Below are 25156 nucleotides of genomic sequence, written 5' to 3'. Positions count from 1 at the left end.
CTTACCCTAATGATCACATTTTACACTCCCTGCTCCCCAGGTGCCAGCTATCAGGCAGCCAGGATTGCTTAGCAACCTATTAACTGCCTTTAGCCAGTCTAGGCTCTGAAGGAACTTCTTTATCCTTGGAATTCCTAAAAAATTTTATCACCGTAATTCCTGAAATGGTTCTGGACCAGTGCAATAAGCTGATCCTATTTTATGCAACACCCACCAATCTCTAGCACAAAAATATTCTCAGAAATACCTGGTAACTTTGGGTATTTTTTTTTTTTAAACAGAGAAATCTAATTAAGTGTTAATAAAATGTACATATGAACAAAAAATCCAATTAAAATATCTTTTGCAGGAGCATATAACCTCTAGTTCTCTGTAATTCCAGTTTTTAGCATGCTGGTAGTTTCTGGCTATAAAATTGTTAAGAAAGGTGAGAATTACAAGTTCACTGTAATCAAAATATTTGCTTGGGGTGTCTAACTATTTAGGAGAAACAGTTTCAAAATACCAAAACCAGTAAATAAAGCAGTGACCTTGATGGAAGGAGATTTTTTTCTGAGGACTGATCATCTCTTCTCCTCCCTACTAACACTGAACTCTTGACCACTGGAACAGGATTTGGGTACACGTATCACAAAGATCTTTTTTTTTTGATTTTTTTGTCACATGCTGGCAGCTGCAAACTCTGAATAACAGGTTTTGGGAAAGAGCACTGGGAAAGAAATAGGTGTTGGATTACACCCAGCTCTACAATAGGGTTTGCTGCAGACTGAAGCAAACAGATGATATTTTACAGAAAAACTGAGTGATAGATGTCAGTGTCAAACAAAAACTACTTCAAAAAGCCTGACCTTTATTTTCCCTTCTGGCTTGTACACACAACATATCAAAGAGAAGGGTTTTTTTAAACCACAATTACAAGAAATATTGCTTTTTAAAGCCTTTATGCTCCAAAATACTCAATATGGGATTAAGTACAACACGAATTTTTGACTGTTACTCTACACCTAATTAACTGTTAATGATTACTTGAAAAGAAACTGCTTCAGTGCAAGGATTTCGCTTGCTTTTGTAAAATCCTGAATTAATTTCTGCTGGCAAAGGCAAGCGGTTAAGGAATACTCGGTGCAAGAAATACCCCGGCGACGGCGAAAGGCAAACCAGGGCGCGAGGAAACGCCCAGGAAATACATTTCCCACGCTGAGAGGGGATTTGTTTCACGGGAAAGACTTACTGGGCTGGATGCTGAAGGCGAGTTTGGTCCGAGGGGTGATGGGGGGCGGCGTGAGCTGGGAGCTGGGCGGCGCCGGGGACACGGAGAATCGCCGCTCGCTGGACATCACGTTCAGCACCTGGCTCTTGGGTCTCTGCGGCCTCAGCGGGCTGATCTGGGAACAAAAAACACGGAGAGGTGTTGGAATCCTGGGCACTGAGGAGTTCCGGCTTTCTGGGCTGACAGGCACTGATCCCAAGAAGTGGAGAAGGCTCCAAAATTGAGCGACAGCACTGGGATTGTGGGTGTGTGGTTTGAATACAAGTGTGTGATATCACAGGGTGGAAAACTCAGAGCTTAAGGTTTTATAATATAGTAATAGATACAAAGCAAGATAAAGGATTTAGGGCAGAGGCTGAGTTCTTCTTTTTCACCTTCTTCTTCATGGGTTTGGGTGTTTTTTTGTAATTGGGTAGAAAAATCCGCATTGTGGGCCAGGGGTGGTTGGTTATTGGGTTAAAAGTAAAAATAATTTAGGTGTCATCTTATAATTAGACAGTGTGCTCAAAAGACCTTGGAAAGAGATAGAGACAGAGCCATTTCTCACTTTGTTAGCAGAACTCACAGTTTGTGAGACTGTAACATAGGTAAGAATTAATAAACAATTGAGTCCGAACACGAACTGCGCCTCTCGAGCGTTTAATCCTGGCTCCCACAGAAAAGATAATAAAAAACCCACAGAGAGAAGCAAGGAATGCAGAGAAGTGAGTGCCAGAGCTGGAACTGCCATGGTTTGATGCTCAACAGGACGAGGGCAGCACTGACAGCCGATATTGCTGATTCCCAGCTCCAGGTTCTTCCCTTCTCCCAAGGAATCACGGCTCCTCACGCCTGATTTGCTGAGCTAATTCCCCAAACACTTGTTTTAGCAACACCAGAGGAACTTTAGATTTCTCACACCACATTATACAGCTCTCAAAATTATAATTTTTTTCTCACACAGATCTACCTTCCTGTTAAAATTTAACTCTTTAACCATTTGCAGGTTCAAATCTCTTCTGATGAAGACATCATCTGTCCAGAAACACTTTCTTGGTGGCTCCTGACAGTGCTAGTGCTTATATTAAATTCACTGAAATATCTCTCTCTCTTCTTTTTTTTTCTTTTTTTTCCACTGGCTGCCTCATATTCCATTCAAATTTTCCATCAGGAACCCTCAAAAGATATTTGTAATCTGATGGGCAGCTCATGCTTTAGTTAAGGCAATTCTTTCTTACTGAGTTTAATCCTGAGCTCTACTGATTTCCCCATTCACCACCCCCATAGTAACAGGAATCACAGTGAAAAAAAGAAAGTTTTTATTTCAAACAGATCCCAGAAAATGGAGCAGCAGCCTGAAGTTAAGAGGGGAATCACTCCAAGGTGCTGCACTGGGACAAAACAGAAAGTGCCAGCAGCAATCCAGGCTTTTTCAAAGGATTTTGTCATTTCCCAGTGTCTGGGTCTTTATGAAGTACGTTGGGAAGGAGAAATCTGAAATTTTCTTTTCAGAAAACAAACCCTTAAAGGCTTTGTATCAAAGGTCGTGCCTGTGAGACCCTTCTACAACAAACGAATGACCAAAAAGTAAGGACCTTTGGAAAGTTCATCAAGACCTCAGGGTGACTTCTAAGAAAAAAAATTTTTGATGCTAAAAATCAAATCTGATTTGAGTTTTAGGTTTTCTAAAGGTTTCTGCTTTCCACATCCTTCAAAACGTATTTTTAGAATGGATAAGCCAAGTAATCACTTCTTCAGGTGATAATTATATAACAATTATAATTATATAATTATAATTATATGTAATTATAAAAGATATAAGATAATATAATTATAAAAAGATATAAGATAATATAATTAAAGAAAAGCAACTAAGGAAAACAGGTTAATTGGTGAGGGAAACCCACCAGAACAAGAGCAAAGCCCACTGGAGGCAGGTCCCCAAGCTACCCCAGTCTGTATTTACTGAAATAAACGCAAACTCCTCCTGTGATTGACAATCCCGGGCCTCCTCTGAAAGCTCCACATAAATCACGGCTCTTCTGAGGAATATGAGCTCCTGGGAGGCCACCAATCCATAATGAAGCCATTGCTAATTTCTCCCGGTCTAACGAAGGGCAGATCAATGGTGAGTGATGTCAGGCAGCAGCAAATCAATAAAACACAGCCTGTTCCTCTGATTTCCAACGGCAGCCTTCCCCTGCTCTGCCAGCTACCTGGCTCAGAGCGGGGTTTGCTCCTGGGATCACAGCACTAACAAGGACAATTTGTGTGGAAGAAGCTGATGTGATACTTAAAAGAAGCTAATAAATCTCTAGGAAATGACAAAGATATTCCTGATCATCCTCGCATACTCAAGTGCTTAATTTATCTTGGTTGTTTTATGTAATTAAGGCCTGGGCTTTGATCAGTCGATAAATTCATGGTGAGTGCAGCGAAATTTGGGGGAGAGTATTTAAACCATGCAATTAGAACAGCCTCTGAACGCTCCTTTTCCATGCAAATGTAAAGGCTCTGTGAAATAATTCTGCAGTTTTAGAAATTTGCCGATGTTCTTCCATGGCGATTCATTTGATTGCAAATAAGAAGATGCCATAAAAGACTGGAAACACTCATTTCTTTAGACAACATCATAGGGGGGAAGAGCAGCAGGAGCTCTGCAGAGATGGGGGTGGCCACTGGCATTTCCCTCACTTGATAATCTCTGGAACTTCGTCTTTTGCTGTAAAATCCCCAAATATTTCTGAAGTCGGAACTAAGAATCTGTTAAAAGAATTCACCAAGTAACTGAAATGTTTTAACTGAATGAGTGACAGCACAATGAGCTGTAAAATTCTCAGCAGCATGAATCCGGTATCTGTAATAAAGAATTTAGTAACTAAAAGTATTAATTACTAAAATGTCACTTTAGAAACTTTTTAAAGTTTAATTTCCATTTCTAGTCAAATCTGTACTCCCAACTTTTTTTTTTTTTTTCTTTTTTTAAACAAACGTTTTTTTTTTTCCTATCCGTTTTTAATCCAGCAAACTTTCTTCTTCCAAGTTCTTAATGCAGGAAAAAGCAGAATGTCTTTTTCTTCATAGAGCACAGTGGCAAAAGTGCTTTGGGAGTAATTTCAGCTTACAAAAGGAACTTGCACACGAATGTTGAACACTGGAAAAGCTGAATTCCTACCAAACTTCCTTTCATATCATTAATGAGGGATGCCTCCAGCATACAAAAATTTTAAGACGCATTTTATCTTTAAACTCATCCTTGATATTATCTGTTCAAAATTGCAGCAGACAGTGTGGGAATTGGGCAAGCACTCGTGTAAAGCGATCTCAAAAGAGTTTTTTCTGCTTCACCTAAAAATGAACCCCACTGACACCAAACGTTCCAAATTGACTCGGTCGTCTTGGAGCTCATCAAGGCTTCTGCAGAGGCTGAAAAGGGAGAGTTTTTCTCTCAACAGCAAACTCCTTTTCATATTATTGATCTGCGGACTTGAAGAAGCTCAAAGTAACTGTAAGTAACCAGTTCTGACATTTAATCTCCCTCCCTCTCCACAACCAGGGGAATACTGCTCGCACCAGTCGGCCACTGAAAGCTCCTGACTGGGAAGATTGGAAAAAAACTTGAGTCAAACCATGCTGGGCCTTGCTGATTTTTGCTCCTCAGATGCCAAACGGGAACACGCCCTGAGGGGTTCATCTTGCTCTCCTTTCCAGCTAGAATTTGCATTTTTCCAGTAATAACAAGCTTTTCCAACGTCCAAGACCTCTGAGAGCTGACAGCGACCTCGCAGTGACACCTCCCCGACATCCCTGGATTCCTCCCAACTGCTCCAGCTGACTCAGCTGCCCTGAAATACGGTTTGCTTCTTCTGTGACATCCCACGAGCTCTGCTGCTCCGTTTGGGAGCTGGGAGATGCCGGTGGAAGTCCCATCAAGGTGATCCCAGCCCTCAATCAGTGAAAACACAACTGCTGCCCGGTGCAAAGTGGAATGCATGGCAGCAAAATCTCCAGGGATGGAAATCTGTGCAGAACGGTGCTCACCTGGCTGGCTCTGGCAGGAGGAATCGCCATTTAATCAAACCAAGGCTCATACAAAATTTACTGAAGTCAACGGAAAAACTCATTGGTGAGACCCCCAGATGGGATTTTATTGGAGTTTCTGACTGGGCACATCAAACACAAGAATTCTGATTTTTCAGGATGTCCCAAGACACGTGTGAGAGATTAACTCATCTCTGGGTGGAAAAGGAGGGCAAAATCCAGAAAACAGAAGAAGTGTGGCTGAATATTTAATAATACCTTCCTATAAATACCAAACAGAAAAAATTGAAGGATCCACTTATCACAGGTAAGAGACAAATTGCTTCAAAATCCAGTGTCAGTGACACAGCACCAACAAGACTCTGTTGAGTGCAAAACTTGCTCTGCAAGTCCTTGTGCAGATCTTGAAAAGAACATTTATTTCTGGGAGGCAATTTCAAACCCTTGGCCTCCAAACAGGTGTCCAGGCAGAGATTTGGAGGTCACGGTGAGTTCACACTCTCCCTGCTCCAGCTTTAGACATCCCTGCTTTCAATTTCCCAGCTCCAACTTCTCGGGTTACCTAAGCCTCGAGGACAGTTCCAGTGAATTAAATCTAAGCCAAGAAGAGAGGGTTTAAGAGAGATATGCCCTGGTTTGAATATCCTTACACACAGGAACCGCTCAGGATTTTCTGCTCCAAACAGCCCTTCAAGGACACGCAGCCGCCGACGGAATGACCTCGGAGTATCCCACCAAACACTGCCCTGCAGTGTGGGCAAATCCATCCCAAACCACTGGGAACCAGCAATTCCAAAGGCTGCTGGGATGGCAGCGTTTATTTCAGCCGTGCTACGCCATCTGTTCCTTTATCAAACAGTCACACAGAGCTTTGGGTGGAGATTTTTCAGAGGATCTTTTCCCCACTGTAAATCAGATCTGTATTTTTGACTCATTAGCATGTATATTAACACCGTGGTACATCCCCTCAGAGTTATTTCTGCTCTACAAAGGAACTAAACGGTAAAAATCAACATTTGGATTTCCAAAGAGAAGAGAACACGGCTCGCAATTAGATAAAGCTTTCCTTGCTAATAAAGTTACCGTTTCTGAAAGGATCACTGCTTCAGCCTGCTGCAGAGAAATATCAGTAGGTTTAAATTCTTTATCAAATATCTCTTGATGCTTGCTGTTCCTCTTCTCCTTCTTCTTTTCCTTTTTATCTTTATCTAGGTCATCCTTGTCCAATTTATCTTGCGACCTAGAATGCATCTTTTTTGGCAGGAGGGGCTCCAGCACGAACCTAAAGAAAAAAACGTTGTTGCCCAGATCAATAAAACGCTGTTTTCAAAACTAATTTTTATTTACGTATCTCCCAAAGTCTCACTTGAGTTAATGAGGCTTTGCTAATCCAGGAAAACTCATTAGAGGGAGAAGGAGGGGGCAGAAGGTCACAACCATCATAATTGTCTTGTAATAAAAATTACTGCAGGACTGCTGGAGAAGCGGAGCTGCAGATTTCCCTGCTCTGCAGTAAATTTATTGGTTTGTGGCTGCACAAACTCCTGAATTTCATATAAAAATGGGTTTCTCATTCAGCACTGCCGCTCTCCATGCTGTGGCATCTGGAAACTCCAGTACCACCCCCTGTCACGGGCAGGGACAACTTCCACTATCTCAGGGTGATCCAACCTGGCCCTGGAAATTTCCAGGGAGGAGGCATCACTTCCAGGGATGGAGCACTCTTAACTAGACAAAGTATTTTATGATTTATTTTATATTATAAATGGAAAAAATCCACAAAGATCACACCTAGACAAAATCCCGCTGGCAGATTTTAAGACCGTCTCAAGCCATCAGATTACAAAACCAAAACCAACCCAAAAATTTTTAAATAAGGGAATTTTTAACACTGGAAAAGCATTTCCCACGCCATGGGGTGCATGCAGGTACAGGTCAAAAATCTTTGCTGTGAAATTCCACAGTACTCATATTTCAGATAATCTGCAGTGACATTATCCTAATCCCCACCATTAGCAGCAATATCCAGCAGCAATATCCCAAATTATTGTTATTTTTTTTGTCAGTTTTTCCACTCTGCATCAGCTCATTTGATGGGAAGATCCTCAAAGCAGCACCTTCAACAGCAGCCCCGGAGCCATTTCCCAAAGCTTGAATCCCAAGGGTTGGGAACAAACCCACGAGTTTATTCATCCTGTTTTACAGACAGGGAAAAAGGGAAGGCAACAATTTGCCCAGGGCCACAGAGAACTTCAGTGACAGAGCCCAGAGCAGAGCCCAGCTCCCCCAACACCAGCACTTTTTAGGTACCTGAGTTAGGTATTTTGGGCTGGGCGGTGCCAGCACCTCCGAGGCTGACTGCAAATTTACAAGAGGAATTTCCATCCTTCCACTGATTAACTGCCTCCCTTCCAAGCACTCTATCAGGACTATTAATTATTTGGATTATTAATGTAGCTGTGCTAAAACGGGTCAGCACACTGCTCCAAGTGGAAGCACTTTGGGACTGCCAGGAGCTGACAAATCCCACCGGACCTCAGGATTCTCCCACTTCCAACCACTGAGTGCAAGTGCTCACATTTGTATTTCTAAGTCCCATTTTAAGCAGGGAATAAACCCAAGGGCCCTTATTAAAGTCAGTTTTATTTATAGGTAGAGTTGGGAGCTGTAAAAAATGTCCTGTGTCCAAGTCTGCTTTGAGTCTTCACTGTTTAAAAGCTTCAGATCAGGAGCTGGAAATGGCATTAAACAGAACCTGGGTGATTTGGATAAGTCACTCCTTTAGCTTCATGTTTAATTGTTTTTTTTTAGCTTCATTGTTCATTGTATTTTCCAGTACTGGCCTCAGAGCAGGAGCTGAGCTGCACCAGGATCTTTGTGGGATCTTTGTGGGATCTTTGTAAAATTCACTCTGAGGAGACTCAGATGCTCAAAAACTTCTACGTGACACCTACCACAACACAGCTGAGAGCTGAACCTGGAGGAAATAATGCCCAAAGAGAACGTAAAATACATTTAAAGATGCTGAAGGGAAAACCAGAAAGAAGCAGGGAGAGAATCCATATTTCTCTTCTGAGATAAAACAAAGTTGCTCACTTCCTTGGGTTGGTTGTTCTGCCCAAGTTCCGGCAAGACAACTTTGTTTAGAATTGGTCAAAACTCAGGATCTTTGCTGTCCCACATTCACAGCAATGTGTAAAAACATTCCAGAGGGCAGTGGAATGAGAGCTGAGCTGTGCTCTGTTTGCAGCTCCTCCCAATGACTAAATAAACTCTTTGTAATCAAGGCAAGCATCCTGTTGGTCCTTAGGCGTTGCATTTAATTTTACTTGATGCCTTTAGTCTCTAGCCAGGTAACGATTTCCCTCTGAAGGTGCAAAAGAGTTTCCAGCACATCCCTGTAAATCAGCAGCCCTTCAGAAGGCTTAAAAATATTTCTGTCTTGGTCAAATATTGCATTTCTGGATTACAGGGGTGCCTGAGGGGAAGAAGAGAGAGAAGGGACTTCTGAGGCTGCATGGAAAGCAAACAGATTACTTTGTTCTTTGAGGGATGTGACTGTGAGACAGAGCTTATCAACAGAATTCCCAGTTCTCATGTGAAATATCTTCATCAGTCTTGAAGTACAATCTTGCCATAAGCAGCTTTTCCTCTGGCAGCCCACGTGAGCAGCAGTGATTGAGCAGTCAGGTGATCCTGCCCTGAGCTCCCGGGACAGGGCTGGCTGCACACACAGCCTGCAGAGCCTCCCTCCTGCCTCACACAACCTGTGACACCCCAAAACGGGGAAGAGATCTCCTCTTTGGGTTTTTTTGGTCTTGGTTGAATGCTTAGAGGGCAAAAAAAGAGCAATGTATTTATCTAGGTTAGAGAACAAGAGACCTTGAGAGAAATGTCTCTGTAGGTTGGGGATTTTAGCCAATATTAGGCTGTCACTTAAAAAAATCATGGAATGGTTTGGGAAGGAAAAGACCTTAAAATTCATCCAGTTCCATGGGCAGGGACACCTTCAGTATCCCAGAGTGTTCCAAGCTCCATCCAACCTGGCCTTGGACACTTCCAGGGATTCAGGGGCAGCCACAGCTCCTCTGGGAATTCCAAACCAGTCAGGAATTCCTTCCCAATATCCCATCCATCCCTCTGGCAGTGGGAGCCATTCCCTGTGTCCTGTCCCTCCATCCCTTTTCCCCAGTCCCTCCCCAGCTCTCCTGGAGCCCCTTCAGGCACTGGAAGGGGCTCTGAGCTCTCCATGGATCTCCCCTTCTCCAACCCCAGCTGTCCCAGCTGCTTCCACCTCGGAGATCTGGGAACGCTGACCACCCCCAAACCCCGGGGCGCTTTAGGGACGATCCCTGGCTGAGGATTCCTCACTCACCCGTCGGAGCCGGGCCGGGAGGGAGTGCTGTCCGAGGAGAGGGAGGACACGGAGGCCACGGACAGGGGCCGGGATGAGGAGGGCATGGTGAAGGAGCGCACCATGGAGCGGGGCCGGCTGCCCCGCCGGTCATCCAGGCTGGAGAGCTGCAGCCAAGAAACGCCACATCTTACTGCTTCAATCCCGAAAAAACAGCCGAGAGCCGCGCGCCAAAGGGAACGTGGGAAGGCTCCATGGATTTACTTCCAGGTAGAGTTCGGTATCATTAATAAATAATTAACAATCAATACCTCATGTTACCGACAAATAGATTCCAAAGGAAATCCACCCAAAGGACTAGAAAGAAATATTTAGGTCCTCGCAGGCAGATGCGTGATTTTAAGCATATTCCAAGAATTCCTTTGTTCCAATGGTATTTCCATGCTTTTTTACATCTTATCTTTAAAAACAAATATTTTTAGATATAATTTTTAAATCCATCCCTGCTGTCGTTGTGACTGCCCTGCCAATATATTCCAATGAAATGGGCCTCATAAAAACCCAAAAAACCCAAAGGAAGAACCCACAAAGAGAAACTTTACGTCGAAAATATCAGGAGAGCCAATTTACAGAGTGACATCAGGTTGAGAAGAAAAAAAATATGAAAGTTTTGGTTTTGTTTCAGACAATTTCAGAGTTCTGAATATTTCTCCAAGCTTTGTTAGTCATTAATAACTGATATATGCAAAAAATAATTGAACTCTTGCAGTCAACAAATAAGAATCTCATGCTGTTTAATTACAGGTATATTTTCCACCCTGTCAACTACTGGTAAATTGGCCTTGTACAAGGAAGACAGAAGCGATAAAACTGCATCAATCCTGAAAATTTTTACTGGTGGGTAGAGTGAAATTAGAGAGATAACGCCACTTTCCAGTCATCTCCTTGATGATGTTAATGGATATTACTGAAGTGACTGACATGCAGGTATCATTAATGTTAATTACTTCTGTTCTCTCTAGGAATAAATTACTGTTTGAACTTTTCCCTGAATATATAAATTCCTAAGATGGGATCTGAAGGACCACAAACAGAACATCACTCAAAGGACACCATAAAGGCTGGAATGTTCCCTGTAAGATCTAAGTGTCCCCATTACTAAAAGATGTCATTGCTATAGACAGAATCCCAGAATTATTTAGGGTGGAAAAGCCTTCTGAGACTGAGCCCAGTCCTCACCCTGTCCCCAGCCCAGAGCATAAATGCCACATCCACTCATTCCTTGGACACCTCCAGCGATGGGGACTCCAAACCGCCCTGGGCAGCCCCTTCCAATCCTTGACAACCTTTTCCATGGGGAAATTCCTGCTGCTGTCCACCCTGAGCCTCCCCTGGCCCAGGCTGAGGCTGTTCCCTCTCCTCCTGTCTCTGTTCCCTGGGAGCAGAGCCTGACCCCCCCCAGCTGTCCCCTCCTGTCAGGGAGCTGTGCAGAGCCACAAGGTTCCCCCTGAGCCTCCTTTTCTCCAGGCAAAATATGATCCCATAATTGCACCCAATCCATGTATTTTTGACTGAATTCTCAATTCTATCCCAAATTAAAAAGCTGTTTGCTTTGTTTGTTCTGACCTTTGTGCTCAACACTCAAAAGCTGAACAAACCTCCACTGGAAACACCATGAAATTCTTGGCTTTCCCTTGAGGATGAAACAGCAACTGAAAATAAGTGGCTGGAATGAAAAAAGCACGAATTTCGTTCCTTCTAAACTCACCAAGTAGGAGCTGTGGTTTCCTTGCCTGCCTGCATTCAGTGGAGGAACAACCACACACTACCACAGAGCAGCACGGCCCTCCCTTCCCCCAAGGAATTCCACCTGGCAAAGGTGACATTCAGCTCTGGAAGAATCCTGCTAAGTGCCCATTTTTAGATTCATTTTTGTAACCCAAATCCTTCAGGATTGAAGGATTATCTTGACTTTCAAGGAACAGACTCGGGCAGTTTAGAAATTGCTCCCATGCTCGGAAATGAAAGCACCGAGGCTTCCTCAACACCTCTCACGTGCTCAGCATTCCATAATTTCATGATCACTGGGAACAACCAGGAGTTCTTCATCTACAGTGGTTTTTTTAATCAATGGAATCATCACATGGGAACGGAGCGTTGCTCTAGTTTAAGGGAATTCCAGAGATTGTGGAAAGGAGAAATAGGGAGGGAACTTACAATAGCGCGGGCCCCGTACTGCTTCTCCACCTTGTCCTTCAGCTGCCTGAAGCACGCCTCCATCCTCTCGTGGAACGGCCTCAGGGCCTCTGTCACCTTCTCCCCATGGATCCGGATGCCCTCGGCCAGGAATGGGATCTGTAAAGCAGAGTTTGGCTGCTCCAGCCCTTCCCAGCAAAGGCGTGGGGCGACGCTCCCACAGCAGGGAAAGGACTCGTGCAGGGACAATAACATCAGTAATCAGAGCAATAGGAATTGTAATTATAACACTCCTAATAGTTATAACACTCATAAGAATTATAACAATAATAATAAATAGCGACAATAATAAAACAGTAACAATGACAAGAATTATTATTATGACCACAGTGACCATCATCATTCCTTGCATATGATGCACGACAGGATCTCAACCCCTGTTCTCAAGGATTTCCTTTTTTTTCTGTTAAGCAAAGTCCTTTAAGTTTAATTCAGCCCTAATTCTGCCCAGAAATCCCATACTGGATTTATCCCTCCTGTGATGTTCCATTCTCAAGCCCCCACAGATCTTTGAAACACCAAACTGATGAACGATGAGTCTCACACTAGGTTATCAATATCAAATTCTTTCCCAGTTCCATGAGAAGAAAGTGGTTTATGTTTTCTTTAATAAATGCTCTTTCTAAAGCTGCAAATGAGCTCCATCCTTGGACCGATGTATACTGCAGAGCAATATTTATTAATAAAACATACAGTTTTAGATGTTATATAGTTCTCCTTAGAAAAATTACTTTATTTTCTCTGGGAAGAAAACAGAAGAGGGAAAAAATTAAATTAATTCTCTTTTGTAACTGAAAATAATCATTTATCTTCAAGGCTTCTGTCACAAAATATCCATGCCAGCACAGGGTTATATAATTAGTTCCTAGTGTGGAGGTGTAGCTGACCTTTGGAAATGTTTTAAGAGAGACATTTTCATTCCCACAGCTACCCAGACAAACCATTAGAGTTTTCTACCTCCAGCTCAGGAAAAATATTTCCTCTTCCAGGTCCGTTTCAGCCCACACAGTGCTCTGATTCTAACTCAGATATTCTCTGCAGCAATCAAGCTAAGAGGCTTCTTCTTAATAATTCATAATTAAATCATAATACTGATTAAAAACAGATTTTTCTAATAAGACTGAACAGCAATCAGAAGGAGCAGCTTTATTAGCAAGGAGAATAATAAATACACAGATGAATTACAGATGAACAAACTCAAGAAATCTTATCAAGATGATTCCCTGAGATTTGGCACTATTTAAATGGACAGAGCTGCTTCTCCTGAAAGACTACTAAGAGAAGAATAATGACTTTTTTTTTTTTTTTTTTTTTTTTTTTTTTTTAATGCAGTGGCTTTTATTTATAATCAAATGGATTTGCACTTGACAAAAATTAAACATGAAACCAGAAAGATTCCCTGCTCAGAATGTGTAAATTAAGCTCTAAATTTTCATAATTACCAGGCCACACTGTGACCCTCCTGTTTTGGAGGAGTAAGTGGTCACTTGGCTCATTTATTTTAAAGAGCTGTTGACATTGGAAATGGATTATTTTTTTAAAAAAAAATGGAATTACCAAGCTGGAGCACCTGAGGAGTCTGAGCTGATAGACCCCTCTGAGAGCATTTTTTGGGCAGAAAATGCACTGAGGAACCTGCCCTAGGGATCAGCCACCTCCAGGCTGGAAAATCAGGAACAGGAAGTAAATGACATCATTCGTAGGAAAAAAAATGTGTGAGGGGAGGGAGGAGAAGGGGAAGAAGAAAGGGGAGGGGAAGGGGAAAGATGGAGATGGAGGAGGATGAGAAGGAGGAGAACGAAGAGGAGGAGGAGAAGGAGGAGAAGGAGAAGGAGGAGGAGAAGGAGGAGAATGAGAAGGAGCACAGGTTTGTTTATCTTTTACAGAAGCTGAAATTCACGAGTGTCCCATGGCTTTGTCCAGTCAGGATATTTGACCTCCGTGTCCAAGAGCACTTCACCTTTAAACATTCACCAAGTGCAGGAAGTACCTTCCAACTGTGTTACCACTTCTGTTCCACCTTCTACCAACTTCCAAATTCTTCCCGTGTCTCCTTTCCAGACACAGGGAAATGTGGTGATGACTGACACAGAATTTTACATCTCCACGAATCGTTGTCAAAGGCAGAATTTTGCCACATCCAGGATATTCCCAATTAATCTAGCCTTGGAGAAAGTGCATTTTCTTATTTCATAACTCTGTTCTTGCCTGATTTTAAAATTTTATCAAGTTCCACTGCAACTTCAAATTATTCCCTGATTTGTTTTCCTTTTTTTTTTTTTTTTTTAATCTTGATCTGCTCGGCTGAAAAGAATGAAAAACATGACATTGATCTGAATTATTAAACTAATCTTTGAAAACAATCTTTCAGAGCAAGGGGTTCATAAAATATGAGCATAAAACCTGAGGTTGGTATGCAGCACTTCTTTCATCTCTGTAAAAGGAGCACAAGGTTTTGATTTGCTGTGGTATTTTTCTGTTTTGCTGTGCTGTAAATACTTTAGCTAAATTCAGAGCGACTAATGTCATCCATCATTCATTTCTCTGCCTTAATTCCAATCAATCATTTCATTATCTTCATGTTAAAATGAAAGATCAGCTTGAAATGGTGCAGTTGCACGGGAACGTTTTTTTTTTGCCTAAGTTGGAAAAGCACCAAGAAGAATAAAAATGGACATTGCTCTGCTAATGGAATTTACCTGAATTAATAAGAGACAGAAACAAAACATACACTTGAAGTTTGCAGGAATTATAGAAGGATAATATCCTGAATTCAACGGCACAATGTGGAAAGAGGGAAGAGGATGAAAAAAAATTAAATTTAACTGGTCAGCTGGTAATACAATTGTCAGGCACCTATTTCATATACCCAGATTGATTTATGCAGCAGGGAGAAAACTCCATGTGATTGCAGAACCCCGAGCCCCACGTTATTGAAAAATGAAATCGCCTTTTGCTTTCCATCACCGCCAGCCCCAGACGAATTCAGCCCCTTCCAAGGCTTCCATACACATCCCTCTCCCAATATTTGGGAGCTGACTCCCTAGGTGGAAACTGAAGTAATTTGAGAGGAATTTAAAATTTTAGGATCCCCTAAATGTGTATGAAACATCCCAAGCCATTTAAAAGCACAGAAAAGACTCTTAGTGACTCTGATTTTCAGATATAAAAATAAATTTTGATCCCCTTTCTCTATTTTCCTGGTTCCTGTTGTTTTGGAACTACAAAACTGATGGGAAATGATGTGTTTAAAAGCCCTGAATAATTAAAATACAATGTGATCAGCTGCCATACCTATTTTCAAATTGTGATATTATTTTAATGCACAGGTGCCACCAAAGTGAGCCTTTGCTGAGGTACAGTGTGTCTGGAATTCATTTGAAGTATCACTCTCAGAGGCAAAGACACAGAGCTGACACCAAGTCAGTCTGCTGGGACCAAATTATTTTCCTCTATAAAACTTAAAGCTTATAAAATCTAATCTTTTCTAAAAGCTCACAAGAAAATAAATTTTTAAAAAAGCCTTTTTTTTTTTTTTTTTTTTTCAAACTAAAAGAGTTTTTTATTCACTGATAGTTTTATGGCCTTCAGAGGATATTTTATTTTTGAATTCTGTAGCTTTGGTTCTACTACCTCTAAGACTGAAATCTACAGAAATGTAAATTATTCCCTTTATTTTAAAGATAGAATTGAATATGAAAAGACAGTGATTCACTTTCTTCTTCTGTGGGGGGGAAAAAACCAAAAATATTTCCAATCAACCTGAGGTTTTTTTAGTTATCATAAAACTATCCTGAGACCATATAAAAATGTCCAGTATGTCACCATGGAACAAAACTGGAATTGTCTCTTGTTTGCCCTGAAAAATATTTTCTCATCTGAAACAGAGGGGAGATTGTCACTTCCTATGTTTAAAAAAAAAAAAAAAAAAAAAAAAAAAAGAGAGAGAGAGAGAGAGAGAAGAAATAAAATATCTTGATCATGTTTGTTATCTGCAAGTTTATCAAAATGAGAAATTATGCCAGATTTGAAAAGATGAACTTTAACTCAAGCTCCAAGACAGATTTAAATGGCAAAGAAACGTATCCCAGGTGAGAACAATGTCTGAATTTTCTCCAAAGTGACACCAAGCTGCCTTTCCACAGCAGCTGCTGCTGCCAAACCTGACTTCAAGTTTTTACCTGCCAAGCAATCAGATCCTTCAGCTTCTCAATCTTGTCATGATCCTCTGGATGCTCGTGCATGTATTTTTCAGTAAAAAAAGCCTAATTGAGAGAGAGAGAAATGAGCCATCATTCCAGAAAATTGAAACATCTACTCTGCCAGAGGAATGAGCTACAACCAAGATAAATTGATCAACTTAAAAATTCTGCAAAGTAACAGCTACAAATTGAAGATTGTGGAATCCCAGAATCACAGTGATCTGGGTTGGAAAGGACCTTAAATCCCACCCAGTGCCACCCCTGCCATGGCAGGGACAGCTCCCGCTGTCCCAGGCTGCTCCAGCCCCAGTGTCCAACCTGGCCTTGGGCACTGCCAGGGATCCAGGGGCAGCCACAGCTGCTCTGGGAATTCCAGCCCAGCTCCTCCCCACCCTCCCAGGGAACAATTCCTGCCCAATCTCTCATCCAGCCCTGCCCTCTGGCAGTGGAAGCCATTCCCTGTGTCCTGTCCCTTCACCCCTTGTCCCCAGTTCCCCTCCAGCTCTCCTGGAGCCCCTTTACACCCTTAAGACCACCCCAGATCTTCTCCTCTCTGAACAACCCCAACCCTCCCAACCTTTCCTCCCAGCAGAGCTGCTCCATCCCTCCTCTCCCTCCCTCCACGTCCTTCCAGTGCTGGGACCAGCCGAGGCCCAGCAGGACGGGGGCTGCTGAGGGGATTCCGGGAATTCCGGCGTCACCTTCTCGTAGTTGGCGAAGCCGCCCATGACGGCGGGGTCCACGATGCCGTTGAGCAGCATGGACAGGGGGTTGATGGGCAGGTTGGGGTCATTCAGGTGCTGCTGCACCATGTTATTGATCTTGTCGTTGGTCAGCTGCATGGTTTCGATGGCGTTTTCCAGCGGGCTGATCTCCACCTAAAACCAGAACAAAAGGGGAGATTTCAAAGCAGGGTCGGAGTTTTCAACCTGCTGGGCAAAAACGTGGGCAGGAACGTTCCAGGCCTTCCAGACCCGTGGTCATTGCGAGGTTTTTGACCAGTAATTACCAGGAAGGGTGATTTCAGTCATTGAGGTATTTGGTATCTCTGTTATGACATGATGATGGGTTATCAGTGGAGGAAGTTAACTGCATTTTGCTGCTGCAGGAAGGATTACATGCCAGCACAACACCCAGAAAGGCCCTGGCAGCAATTTTTTGGAGGATTACGGAGAACATCAAAGATTAAGGGTTGGTGAGTTTTAGCAGCACAAAGAAGATCCAGCTTAACGTAACAGTAAGAAAGAAATGATAACTTTAACGTGGATTTTCTGATGGAAAATGTAATCCTAAGCTGCTCAAAAATCAAGAAGATATTTTTGCAGTGATTATTTTGGTGTGTTTCCAAGGACATCGAGTTGAATATGTTGATGAGATGACATCTAAACTATCTGCTGTGCTTTTTTTTCCCCCAAGATGTCACATTTTCTTCATCTGAGCATTCAGAACTGAAGGGAGAAATCTTCCTTCTACCTGGACTTCAATGAAAAGAGTCCTCAGATGTCTTCATGGGGTGAAATTAGCTCTTAGGCTGTCTAAAACTTGCTTTATTTTAATTGACTGACCTCCAGCTACTTTTTATTGCCAGCTACCATGTCTTTCAAAAAGTTCATGTCGAAAAAAAGAGTATTAAAATATTTTCAGTATTAGTGATTGGGCTGAAAATCAGTAACCTGCAGTGACCCAGAGTGTAGAGTCCTCACTGGAAAACACAGCCTGCTTGTATTAAAAAAATGATGTGGTAGGGAGAGGAAAGGAAGGTTAATTGAGGCCTGTGAGGAAAATGCAAGTGTGTATTTGATTACAGCCTCATTTACATAAATGCTACATAAACAAAGCAGCTCTTCTACCTGGCTATCAGTTGCTTACCCTGTTTCTGAGAACCACTTATAATCAAATCTCTTTAGTCGTTACTCTTACACCTGCCAGCTGATTACATCAAGGATGTTTTAATTAGCATTTTGAGCAGCCTGCCTGCTGAATTATTCTGGAAGGCAGGGAAGCAGCCTGGTGTTGCTGCTGGGAACAGGGAGCAGGCCAGGCTCGGACAGAGCCCAGCGTGCCACGGGGAGAATCTGGACCGGGGAGTGAAGCCACATTCAGCATCTGATTGGGCAAGAGCTGCCGGGAACATCACAGGCTAAATTTAGGATTCTGTCATTTGTATTAATGGCCTTATAACTGTGCAATAATGTGTTGATGAACCATTGCTTTTAAAGCTCTTGAGCATCTCCAGAAATTAGCACTCATTGAGCCGACAGCTTTTTGACTTTTCTGTAGCAGCAATCATGGCTTTCTTTCTCATCCTCCTTTCTTTTACTACTCTTGTAGCACTCCCTCTAATTTTTTAAGAGCAGATGGAGAATTGCAGTTGCCATCTCACTACTACAGACTGGGCTTTAGAACCTGGTGAAAGCTATTTAGGATAAGTGTAAATTCTCAGCCTGGCTCTCAATGCCATCCTGACTCTGGGCACCCCTCACTCTATCCAGGGAAAACAGGAATTACCTTCTCCTGAGACCAGCACAAAATTTCAAGATAAAAACAAAACAGAGATTAGCATTTGTGCTTTTGAAACTCAAGCGTGATTCAGAATCTGATTTCCAATTCCCTGGCTGGTCTCAGCAAATTTTTGCCCTACAACTTCTTCTGGGCAGCTAAAGCAAATCAGATACAGGATAACAAATGCTGGCCCCAAATTCCTTGCAGATAATGAACAGATTGCAAAGGTTTAGGTAAAATACTCAGAAGGAATTTGAAAAACCAATAGATTTAAAGCAATTCTGCATGTTCCTAAGGGTTATGTAACATAATACACTGCATTTATGAAATTACTCCGTTCTCTCAGCACTGATTTGATGCAATCTCACCTCTCCCTTCAACGATATTCCAGTTCCATCAATAAAGTATGAAACACGCAGAGCTGCTGGAGTATCCTGGTGCTTAGCAAGGGATCAATAATATCTGTATCCATAATCACAATTTAGCATTACAGGGACGTAAACCCTGTGATCCTCCTCGCAGCATTTTAGCTGACAGGGATCTCGAGGAAAGTCAATACCCATTGTGCAGGAACTGTGCCAGAGGAGGTCACGAGTTATCTGTAGCAGTCTTCCCACACGTTATTAAGTTCCATTCTGCTATCATTTCTCAGCTCTGCAAGTCACACAATCCTCGCTCCCCAGAGGCTGACAGGAAGCACTCTCCCAGGATTTGTGCCCGTTTTGATGCCAGGCAGAGCGCGAGGGATGTGCACCAAGCGCCTGCCAGGCTCTGCTCTCTGCTCACCAGGACTGCCATCAGATCTGCCAGCCTTTACAAACAGCACTTCTTGCCATCACGAAGATAAATACCATCTTCTCCATCAGGGTTACATTGAAACTACGAAATTCATTAAAAATTCAGTGTGTTTTATTCAGCTGCCTATTACTGTCACACATCACATTCATATTCTGTTACTATAGATACCATAGTAATTTTCTGCATTACTTCTGTTCATCCAAATACAACTGTCCAACATAACCTCAATGGAGCAATGAAAAAGGTTTTAATTAATCATATGCAAATTGTTCTTTTCCTTTAAAAATAAGCCTCACAAGAGAGATTTCAAAAACGCAGTAACAATGTTTTTATTGCTACTTAAAAATTACAGCTGCATAAGAATAATTTAATCTTAAAGGCGTTTAATGGATATGTCTTATCTAAACAGTCTAAATGGTTGAACAGAGAAATGAGTAATTTGGAGTTACTCTGTGAGGTTGCTGAGGGTATATTTAGCTAAATACAGAGAAGAAACAAAAACAACCTTTAATCACGAGTGGTAAGAAATACAGACACACAATGCCTTTGATTATTGGGGTATTTTGAATTAATGACAATCCAAATATCCAGATCCTCTTTTATTAAGTTCGGGCTAGGTTCTCTGGGATGGAGCAGGGTTTCCCTGCCATCACCTCAGGTCTCTCTTCATTCTAGGCCCCTGCTGAGAGCCACAAATGCTTTCAAAAAGGGCTGAAGCCCTCAGGAATAGAAAAGCACTGCCTGAGTCACCCTCAGTCAACCAGCACCCTCAGCAGGTTCCCTCAGGATGTGCCAGGTACAATCCCACGGATTCCTTGTTCACAGAAGGAAACACAGTCACTGAGGCACACAAATGCTCCCCGGCTGTATAAAACCCCTGTTCTTTTACACAGTCTCAATAAAGCCAAACTGATCTTACCATGAAAACTGATTTGACTTCAAACCACCTGAGGATCCCCGGCAATTTATAGGCTGTCACGTAGATGGTTCTCTCGATCCACATGTTCTGCGAAGGGAACACAAGTGTCACATCCTCAGTGGACAGCTGGGACCCCGAGCAAAGCCCTGAAGCACCATCACCAGGACAAGGACCAAGGTATGGCAGATGTTACAGAGCCAGCGGGGAATTCCGAATGGAAGACAGAGCAGCACTGATTTAAATCTGGCATGTGAGTTCACAGGAACAACTGCTCCCTTCCTGAAGGAGAATGCCACGGAAAGATCCCCTGGTTTTACTGCATGTTCATGGAATCCTACAGCCATTTGAGTGGGAAAAGACCTTAAAACCCATCCAGTTCCAGGAGCAGGGACACCTTCCAGTATCCCAGGGTGCTCCAAGTCCTATCCAACCTGGCCCTGGGAACTTTGGGATCCAGGGGCAGCCACAGCTTCTCTGGGCACCCTCTGCCAGGGCCTCCTCATAACACTCGTTTTATTAACCATTAGATGAAACAAACGGTTTAGGGAGAAAAAAAAAAAAAAATGGTATTAGTGACAAAAGATTTTCAGATGCCTGACTGGAATCTTCACGGCAAGACAAGTTTCAGGTGTAACAATTTTAAATCCTTTCTCAGAAGAGCTCTTTTTACAAAATAAATACAGCTTTGGCCATTTTTTTTTCCTATTGGTATAAACAAGAACATGATAAATTGGCTTAATTAACTTTCTATGAAGAATAATCCTTTTAAACCTAGAATTCATTTCTCGACAAGCAAAAGATAATGAACGGCTCATATGCTCAAAATAGAGGGGGATAAACAAGCAAACCCAAAGTGGTTTATTTTATTCATAATTTCTTACTGCAAATTCGTTGTCTGGGTTTTTCTCTCCTTTTCGAACAGGGCGCGAATACTCAAAGCGCTGGACTTCATTCACCCTGTAGAAACTGAAAAGAGGGAAAAGAATCACGGAATGGATTGGGCTGGAAGTGATCTCAAAGATCATGCAGTTCCAAGCCTCAAATGCACAACAAAAATCAAATGCTGTCTGTTTAGGAACTGCTCTAAATTCTAATATTAGAGGAAGTTTATGAACAAACATGGGATCATTGTTTTCCAAGGGGTTGCAATGTGCCAATATTAAAAACCATTAAACGCCCTCACAATGCCCATCCCCACGGCTGCGAACAGATTCACTATCCAACAATAACGTGTTATAAGAGGGGACTGAGAACACGACAAAACCCAACCCAAACTCACCTCACGATTTGCTCTGACACCGGCCTGTGAAATTTGGAGGGTAAATCCAGTTTGGGCTTTACAGTGAAGCACTGAATATCTGAATTTCGGGGGTTAAGAAGTGCAAAGGGAATTTCAGACACACAGAACAAACAGCTCAACAGGAACATCCACCAAAAAAAAAAGGACAAAAACAACAAAACAGGTGCGTGACAGCTGTCAGGGCAGAAGTGCAGTGGGCTGGCCATAAATGCTTGACCTGAGCTGCTGGGCACACTGGTTGTACTGGCTGTACTGGTTGTACAGCTCAAGGATACACTGGCCAGAGGAGGTTTTGATGTCATCGCCGGGGGGTGACGTTGTCTTCATCTTCTCGGCGTTGGGGAACTGCGTCAGCAGCCGCGCCTCGAAGTCCTCGCGGCGCTCGTACTCCTTGCCCCGGTAAATGAACACTTTGTTCTGCAAACAGAGGCACCCCCAGAGCTGAAACCAGGGCTCCCAGTACGGAACCGGGGCCTCAGGAGCGCTGACACCAACGCTGTTAGTACTTCTTGGTAAGAGAAGAATTTCACACTCCTCACACTGTGTCGTAATCAATACTTTATCAATATTTGTTTTCTCATCTCAAATTCCATCCTGGGATCATTAGGCCCACGTTTACCTTTAAGTATTTTTATAAGCTACACAAAAATCGCCTCAAAACATGATTTCAAGGATGTGCAACATTGGTGGCCATTGAAAACACATTAAAAGAAATTATTACTAAATCCAAGGTGCCTCCTCCACCTCCCACAGCTAATGATGGAATGGATGGTAATAAATTAACTGAATTAGGCTTTTTACACATAAACATTTAGTCAAAGCCACTTAGGTGAGCAAACAAGAGTAGCAGAGAAAAACAGAAACATAAAACAATGCAGATTTGAGGAGGAATATCCAAAAGTACTGACTCTTACAAAAAGACTCACATTATTGTATTAGTTTTTTCCCATTATAAACTTTTTGTGACTCTAAAATTACATTTATTGTATTTGTAAGCATTGGTTTCTTCTTTGCCAGCAAGGAAAATGAAGAGATATTTTATACAGTCCATTTATATGCTGAGTTCATTAAATTCCAAAGGAAAATGAAAAAGACAACTTGCATATTTTTAACTGATCAAACATATTAAAGCAAGTTTGGATAAAATTTGCATCTGAATATGCTTAACCTCATTACTCATCTCAAAATGAAAACTTGGTGAAAAAATTATACAGCACTTATTAAAAAAAGGGTGTTTTGACTGGGGGTAGGAACCTGGAGTTGCTCACATTTGCCCAGTTGGGTTTAATTCTGCAATGGTGCCTTTTGAAAAGCTCAGTAGAGGAAAGAAAGGTATATAATAGATGGCTAAGAAACCTCAGTATAACTGTAATTTATGTATACACATTTGTAATTCACAGGGAGTGTTGGAATAGAGGCCAAAGTGAGGATTTTCTCCATCAGCAGGGCACTCAATGGCCTGGTTTTCAGTGGGCAAATTGGGAAGGAATTCATTCCCGTGAGGGTGGGCACAGGATACCCAGGGAAGTTAAGTAAATAATAATGGGTTATTTCAGTGTCACCAACTGCCAAGTGCCAGAGAATCATAATACAGATGCAATTCAGACATGTTATAACCCCACTTTTCTTTAGCCACTAATTCAACCCATAAAAATCCTAATAATAGTGAAGAAAACCTTAAAATGCCACTAAAGCTATGATCCTGGCATCAACCCAGTGACACGTGTCTTAAATTGGCACACGACACAGACAGATCGATGATAAAAATTGCTATTAAAGGTGCCACACACACTTTTGAAAGCCAACTTCATTTTAGTGACAGCGCTGGAAAGGACACTCACCTGAGAACACGGCCACATACAAAAGGCTTCTCTACCATGCTCATATATATAAATCTATATTAACCTGTCAGGCAAAAATGTCACCATTTCAGATGGTTATGACCCCTAGTGATGGACTGGGTCATTTATCTTCCTTTCTAGTGATACCCTGAAGAAATAGAAAGCACTGAATATGTTTGGAGAAAGTTTTTCTGCTAAAATTCAACTATTCCATCTTAGAAACCAGAAAGGAAAAATCAGTGTTTGTTTTATACACGGAAAAAACACCTGTCAGTGTCAGGCAGGTTTCTCCAAGGCAAGGGAAAGTTCCAGAGCAAGAAGCCTCTGAGGAAAACAGGTGACACTTACCCTTATGAATGTTGGGAATCCCTGGCCGTAGTATCCAACAGCAAAATAATCTGGTTTTGGTCGTATCACCTTCACAATGTTTTCATAGAACTGGGCTTGTTTTCTCTGCAAAATAAACAGGAGAGATTTGAATGACCTGAGCTTTTAGGTGATTCCTTATACTTAAAATCCTGTGTGCATCTCTAATTTAAAGCTGTTTCATTCCCCTCTTTTTTTCATCTGTCAGATTCATGGCATTGTTTGGAAACACCAGACTCTGTAGCCATGACTCTCGTACTCATCATGGAGAATCTGATTGTTCCCTAAGGAATATCTCAATTTTGATGAACCTCATCACGGTGAACCTCACTGCTCCATATCCAATATCTCAATTTTGATGGACCTTATGTTGGTGAATGCCACTGTTCCATATCCAATATCAATTTTGATGAACTTCATCACTGTGAACCTTACTGTTCCATATCCAATATCTCAATTTTGATGAAATTCATCATCGTGAACCTCACTGTTCCATAACCAAGATCTCAACTTTGATGGATCTCATCTTGATGAATGCCACTGCTCCATATCCAATTTTGATGAACTTCATCATTGTGAACCTTATTGTTCCAAACCCAGTATCTCAATTTTGATGGACTTCATCTTGGTGAACCTCACTGATTCACATCCAACATTTCACTGGCAGTGAAGGTCAGGAATTTGCAAGACAATCTGAAATTCCAGTTGTGACACTTCTGACGCCAAAGCACTGGAAGGACGAAGCCTTGCACAAGCTCATCCCAATGGTGCTGACTTGTCAGTTTTGGGCTCTTACATCGCATTGCGTTTTTCTACTACTTTTCTTCCATATTTACAACCATGAATTTGCATATGGAAAGCAGACAGTTGAGAATTGCAGGAAAATGTAAATTTTGGAATAAACACACGCATGTCAGACGCCATCTGCTTTCGACGCCGAGTTCTTTATCTCTAATGATGAAATAATAGCAAATGAGCAACTTCAGAAGATGTGTTCATTAACTTATTTTTAGTCTATTATTTCTGCAAAGAGAATGACTTTTGATCTGGGGAGAGGTTTAGGGCTGCTCCCACACAATAACAGTAAATGGCACCAAGACTACAAAGACCCAGAACTGCTGAGTACTTCTCAGCTCATCTGGAGCAGAACTATTTTGTCATTTGTGAATTGTCTTAGAGGCTAATATTTAATATTGCTTGAAGAAAAGAGACAAGAGGGAGAATAGAAAGAACAAAAAAACTTCTAAATTTTATTGTGGGAGGGAAAAAAAGAGCTGTTCAGCAGCAGCTATAAGTAAAGCTGATGGGGTATGTGAGACCTGACTCAC

The 25156-nt window shown here is 42.0% G+C and overlaps 1 protein-coding gene across 5 annotated transcripts in view; it reads right to left on the bottom strand.

The window, feature by feature from the left end:
- Positions 1-25156, bottom strand: part of DOCK1 (dedicator of cytokinesis 1) — a 260361-nt gene that overhangs the window by 14683 nt on the left and 220522 nt on the right. For all 5 annotated transcript variants that reach the window (XM_040071170.2, XM_040071172.2, XM_040071171.2 and 2 more), the window contains exons 40-50: positions 23811-23915; positions 21897-22038; positions 21601-21679; positions 21203-21287; positions 20322-20408; positions 16804-16980; positions 16082-16165; positions 11862-11999; positions 9666-9811; positions 6374-6572; positions 1232-1385 (exon numbers count right to left, since the gene is read on the bottom strand). In XM_040071170.2, the coding sequence (XP_039927104.1) occupies positions 1232-1385; positions 6374-6572; positions 9666-9811; positions 11862-11999; positions 16082-16165; positions 16804-16980; positions 20322-20408; positions 21203-21287; positions 21601-21679; positions 21897-22038; positions 23811-23915 (1396 nt within the window). The remainder of the gene's footprint in view (positions 1-1231; positions 1386-6373; positions 6573-9665; positions 9812-11861; positions 12000-16081; positions 16166-16803; positions 16981-20321; positions 20409-21202; positions 21288-21600; positions 21680-21896; positions 22039-23810; positions 23916-25156) is intronic.

The sequence above is a fragment of the Hirundo rustica genome, chromosome 8 (assembly GCF_015227805.2).
Source record: "Hirundo rustica isolate bHirRus1 chromosome 8, bHirRus1.pri.v3, whole genome shotgun sequence".
Taxonomy (NCBI): Eukaryota; Metazoa; Chordata; class Aves; order Passeriformes; family Hirundinidae; genus Hirundo; species Hirundo rustica.
Note: the sequence above shows the minus strand (reverse complement) of the source record. Positions and strands in the feature narration are given on the sequence as shown.